The sequence below is a fragment of the Cryptomeria japonica genome, chromosome 5 (assembly GCF_030272615.1).
Source record: "Cryptomeria japonica chromosome 5, Sugi_1.0, whole genome shotgun sequence".
In the NCBI taxonomy this organism is placed as follows: domain Eukaryota; kingdom Viridiplantae; phylum Streptophyta; class Pinopsida; order Cupressales; family Cupressaceae; genus Cryptomeria; species Cryptomeria japonica.
The window spans coordinates 41,679,786-41,686,007 of record NC_081409.1 but is presented as its reverse complement, the minus strand read 5'-3'; the positions used below and the strand labels follow the sequence as shown (position 1 = coordinate 41,686,007).

Genomic DNA, 6,222 nt, shown 5'->3' with positions numbered 1-6,222 from the left:
CAATAGGTTTTTAGAAGGTTATACTTTGGGTGTTCCCATTTTCTACTCAATTCTTGAATATTTTAACTTTTTAAGAATAATTTGATTTGATCTGATTGATTTGTTTTATATGAATTTTTTATTCTTTATTGATTTTGTATTTGTTTTTAATTTTTAGAAGTGAATTTTGAAAAAATATTTTAAATTTTTTTATTCTTTAACTTTAATGACAACTATTGCTGTTTAAATTTTTTTAATGTAACTTTCTAAAATTCTTTAATTTAATATTTTGTCCAAAAATAAATAAATAAATAAATTAAGCGAGCCATTAAATAGATATGTCATGTCTATTGCAAAACAGCACGAGAAATGAGGCAAAGACAGATTGTCACACTAGAAAGAAAAGTTCTTCATTGTTTGAAGAATACAGTGGGCTATTAAACACAGTACCAAATATTAGAGACAGAATATCACCGGAAGAAGAGCTCTTCACCAGAAAGGCTGAGAGGGGAATCATTCTGTGATAGAAGAATATTTCTAACAACTCCCAATTGCTTATTTCTCTATTGCAAGACTAGTCAGAGCAGTTCTCTTGAAACTTATTTCAATGAGATTTGCAATACGAGAAATACCCACCGCTGAATTAGGCCAGTGCAGCGTATAAGAAAACAGCCAAAGCACCAGATTTCATGATAACACTCCAAGGAATGCCTCTCTTGCCCTTTCTAACCAATCCTTTCACAAACCGCCAAAGATTGATTACTACCCAAATACTGCACAAATACTCTGCAAATGGCCTGTCTTTGATCTTATCTCCACTACCCACAAGTGAAACGGTGCTCCGAATAAGACCTGCTAAGTTTAAGAATAATATTGCAGTGGGCATGATGAACAGTGGAGAGGAATCAATTGTAAACTCGCCCTCATCACCATTCTCTTCTTCCTCTGACCCCTTTGGAGTCACAACAAAAACTGTGTCGGACAATCCCAACAACTTTGCTGCAACATCAAACACTGCAATGAACCATGCAGATGTGCACACAATGAACCACATGAATTGGTTATTCCACCACTCTCTGACAGAACACCCACAAAGAATGTATTGCACAAGCTGATATCCATATACTGAAAGGAAGAGTACAAGTGCAATTGGAAAAGAAACCTCTGAAATCTGCATTATCAAATTCAATATATCCATCTCTGTAAATTATGGTATGAAAAATCATCAATAAAAATGAGTCTGTTTTATGATCTGGTTTGATTTGTTTAGGTGATTCATCTCAAATTACACTAATTTCTATAAAAAGACTGACATATCAACATAATTTAAGATGAATCACTTGAACAAATCAAAAGTGTGCTGTGTTAATATTATGTTTCATTCCAGGTCTAACTAATATTAATATGTAATTAACTTACCTTGGGCAGGAACGATTTGTCATGTAGTAGACTGATAGCAGGAAGTAAAGCATAGCAGATTGCCGGTACTGAACAAATTGCCCATAGGCAGAAATGAGCATAAAGCATCCTCTGCCTCAGTTTAATACTTGTTTTGATTCCAATGAAAAAAGAGAATTTGTTTACAAATATTTCTAGCAGTCCTGTTGCCCATCTCTTCTGCTGAACAAGAGTATCTGGGCCAGTGTTTGCTGCACATCCCATGAAAACTGGTTCTTCTGGCTGGAAACTAATAGAATGCCAACCTAGACCATGAATTTTTAGTCCTGTCATAACATCCTCAACTGTGGATCCATACATCCATCCCACCTGCAACCAGTCAATGCAAATTAGCATCCTCTACGTAAATTATCATCTCTGTAGAAGATTTTTGCAGTAATATATCTACTTAAGAGAAGAAATAAGTTAATGTATGGGTATCTACCACTTTGCCCCAGGCAGTCTTTGTTTCATAGCTGCAACTAGCAATCTTCAAAGCCTCCTTTGTAACCAGGGAAGGAAGAGTATGGCTATTAGATGGAATGTCAGTTATAACTCCCTGAGCTGCTTCAACTAGGGCATGGGATTCTCCAAATGCTTTCCTCAAAGCCTCATAAGAGCAAGAAGAGGATGCAAAATCTGGAATCTCTGCTTAAGAAACAGGAAGAGACATGTTACTGATTATAAAGTTAGGGTGTTTTATTGATAATAATCTATGTTAATGGGTTCGTTACTTTTATTCAGTGTATAGGACCCAATTCCGATCCAAATACAGAGCGGGACGGTCCTGATTCACCTAGGACGAATTTACATGGGAAACAGTCGATAAAAGAAATCTTATAAGCTTTCCAAGATTCATTATTCGAACCACATGACACCAGGTTTGTTTTTAACATTCTCTTAAGAATTGGGAAGGACGTATCATATGAGCTGAGAGAGACTAGAACTTATGATCTAGTGCTTATTACATGAAACTCTCACTAATTAATTAAACCCAACCCCAGCCCCTCACAATTTTATATTTATATATTTTTTTTTATTTAATTATATTTAATAAAAATTAATAATATATTATTCAAAACATGATAGGGAAGTATATTTGTGGGACCAAAGTCTATAATAAAGACAAATAAATATAGATGGATCAAACGCAACAAAACTAAAAACATGTCAAAAAAGAGGAAGGTTCCTATCATAGAACCGCCCCAAACATCTCCAAAGACAATAATAGTTATACATCAAACACAAAATGAATTCCAGATCTCTTGCTGATATTGTACAACAATTAAAATGACTTGACCACAGCTTCTATATTTGAAATTTGATCCTAAGTGTTAAATATACTTTTTTATATTAAAAGACTAATTAAAAAATTATATATTAATTTATTAATTATATTATTTATATAATTTATATATATATATATATATGGTTATTATGAACATTTTTAGTATGTATTTATGTGTTATATTTGATAGAAAATAATGGATGTAATTTCATTCAAGAGATCTGCTCTTACCTTGTCTTTCACTTCCTTTTTTGTTGTATTGATTAATCCGAGGAGGCAACCCATACAACCCTTTTCTTCTATGAAAGCAGCAGGTTCCTCCGTAAAGGGGACCTTGCATCGCATTCGATCCTTTTCCTGCGAGCTGCATATACTCAACATTTCCATTATTACTCACTTTTAAACTATATAACAACTCGGCAAAAAGCTATGGAGGTCTTGAATAAGCAGTTCACAACATTCGCAACTATTTCTTACTTCTACTAGTAATTTCAACTGGCTTCCAAAGGGATCATCCTTGAGACCTCCATGGAACACTTGGGGAAATTGTACAAAACCACATTCTTCCTCAGATTTGCATTCAAGGAAAAAACACATAGCATGTTGTATAGCTCTGCAATCATTGACATGCATATCAGAGTCCAGATTAAGTGTGAAAGGAGCATTTGTCATCAATGCTGATACTCTTGCCTGAAAACCCAACACATCAAATCAGTAAAAATCATGTTAGGAAATAGTACATATTCAGTACAATTAAATCCTATCATAGTTGCCATAACAATATTATATATTCCATGTTTATGTAGCTCTTAAATGATTCAGTAACAATATATACAGTTAACAATTGCCTGTAAGAATCTGAATTACAGATTCCAAGAAGCTTTTTAAAAACATTTTCATAGAAATCCTAGAAGATGAGTAATAAAATCTACTTACCATGACATTCATGGCGCCAGCTTTATAATGATGGCTGACCTTAGGGCGTTTTTCTCTAGCAACATATATCAGGTGGGGCAAAGCATCAGCTTCGTTTTCATGAATCGTTTTATTTTCATGAATAACCTATAGATACACATTAAAGAAATTATAGTGAGATGTTCACCATGTAGAGAAACTCCTACTATCTTCATTTAGGATTATACTGCAGAAAAGTTAGAGAGAAGCATTTTAACTCCACTATCTTGTTGTTACCTGTACTATACTTGTGTGGTTTTTAATATCTGAGCTTCTATACACAAACCCATCAACACTATGATGAGAAATGAAATCTGGTGGAGCTTGTTTCTTTTCCAGTGCTGTGTTTACCCTTCTCTTCAAACCTTCGTACTCATCCTACAAATTAGCATTTAACAATGTTAAGGAGTCATGGTGATTTAATAACACTGGAACTATTGAATTTTGTAGGTTAGTCACATCATCACCTTCATGACTTGCCATTCTCGGACAAAATCAGGATGAGAGGACTCTTTTTCTTTGGAGAAGAACATAAAGGGGGCCCTGGTCTGTATTTTGAACTTTCTGCAGAAGGGCACCCATTTTTTGGCAAAGCTCAAAGTTTCTACCAGAGAGTAGAAAGTGATGGGAGAGGCACCATCATCTGAGATATAACAAGCAAATTTTTCTACTGGATAATCAAGTGCAAGAACAGAAAGAACTGTATTGGCAGTTATCAATAAAGGCTCTTTGAAGGGATCAGTTGTAGTGATGATTACATCCACAGCAGGAAGCTTGGAAACAGATTCTCCACTATATCTACAAGTTACAAACATAACATCCAAGATTATGCAGTGTTTTAAAGAGAAATGAACATAAAACCTTCAGTCTATGATAAAACAAATATACAAATGGAGAACATTTCTTACTACCTTTCTGCAAGTCTCGCTGGATATGTTTTATACTCAACAAACTTCCATGCCATGTTGTGAAGGATTATCCCCATGAAAGCAAACCAAAGCTCACATGTAAAAGCTACCATCCAAAGCCCAAAAGATTCATGAAAAGGATTCAGTAAGCGATGGGATAGGAAACATAGTAAAAGCAGGAAGTGAAGGCATACGTAAGCTCTATAAAGATTTGATTTCTTTGTGATTTTCTCAAACAGAGGACCAGAACTGCAGGCATTCGTCTCCATTAGTTAGAAGACATAAACTGCCTTTACAACTACTAGATTGCACTCTGGCCAATTCAATCTGGCTTTATATAGAGATCTGCCTCAGTCTTTTGATTCTTGGATTGTTTTGACAAGACTAAAAACAATGCCGTGTGAAATGCAGACTGGTATCAAATGTTTACTGAAGTAATAGTAATAGCAACATTGGATCACAATATTGTTTCTTATGGTTCTGGCTGTATATGGCATGATATAGTTGACTAAGATGTGTGGAGATTGGTGGCTAAGAGATTGACGTACAGGGAACTAATTTGTCCGGTTCTAGTTTTTCTAGAAAAACGAGAAGATATATTTTACTGGCCGCTGTCTATAGGACTGATAGAATGTATTGATCTTATAGTGTATAAGTTTAAGCTTATAAATATATTATGGGTTCTCTGCATTCTATTGATCCCAATAGCCAAAACTTATTTTACTTTGTAGGCATAATAATTATATAAGTTCCTTTCCTCCTGCTTTGACAGATCCAACTTCTGTTGTCTCTGACTTGCAGCTCCGCTCCACACCTACTGGTTCTGTTCGTGGAGACATCTGTCTGCAGCAACCTACTGTTGTTCTGCAACAGCCCCTGCTGTTCTACAGCATCAGGCTACTGTTTTGCAGAAGCTCTCTCATGGCAACCCAGCGAGGTCTTGACCACTTGATCACTCTCTTGATGGTCCCAATGACAGTATCGCTTGGACTGTAGTTTGTGGCAGGCAGAAGGGGATGTCATCCCTGTCCCCCCAACCCTCCCCACCTGTCAAGGCTCGGGTATCCCTAGCCCTCCTTGTGTTGGGTCTGGGTTGTAGATGGTTGGACAGGTTTTCTTTGATAGTCTTTGACTATGTTAAAGAATCCGCACCCCAGCTAACAATGCTTTTTAATCAAAAACAATTATATAGCTTTCATATTTGATGTTAAAATTACAATACTCTCAAAGAACATTATTATATACAAAGTTGCAATTATTTTCTTCAATAAAGAATGATGAATGTAAGAGTCAAAGATAAATTACTTCTTTTGAAAGTTAGGTTCTATATTATATTGTTGTATTATCTAATATTTATGAGAGATATTATTGTGTTTTATATTAGATGTATTATTTATCATGAATTAGCATCACAGAGGTCTAATTAAATATATGAAGTCGGAAATAACTTCTTTAAAAAAATGATGAAAGTGATAGTAAACAAAACAAATTACTGCCTCATTAAAGTTAAGCTCTATATTATTTTTGCTTACTAATATGTATAAGAGATGCCATTGTGCTTTGTACTAGTTGTATTATCTATCATTTTATAGCATGGGTAGAGCCTACTTATTATAGAAAGCTAGTCCATAAATGTGAGTAATACAATTGAAAGTA

General features: G+C 34.8%; 1 protein-coding gene across 1 annotated transcript; it reads right to left on the bottom strand.

Annotated features, from left to right (window-relative positions):
- Positions 1-349: 349 nt before the first annotated feature.
- Positions 350-5,011, bottom strand: LOC131057399 (cellulose synthase-like protein H1). The gene is made up of 9 exons (XM_057991571.2): positions 4,570-5,011; positions 4,126-4,456; positions 3,896-4,036; positions 3,641-3,766; positions 3,182-3,394; positions 2,936-3,068; positions 1,862-2,064; positions 1,399-1,746; positions 350-1,150 (listed from the first exon to the last, which is right to left on the bottom strand). The coding sequence occupies exons 1-9, from the start codon at positions 4,833-4,835 to the stop codon at positions 623-625; spliced, it is 2,289 nt and encodes a 762-aa protein (XP_057847554.2). The 5' UTR covers positions 4,836-5,011; the 3' UTR covers positions 350-622.
- Between the last annotated feature and the right edge of the window lie 1,211 nt (positions 5,012-6,222).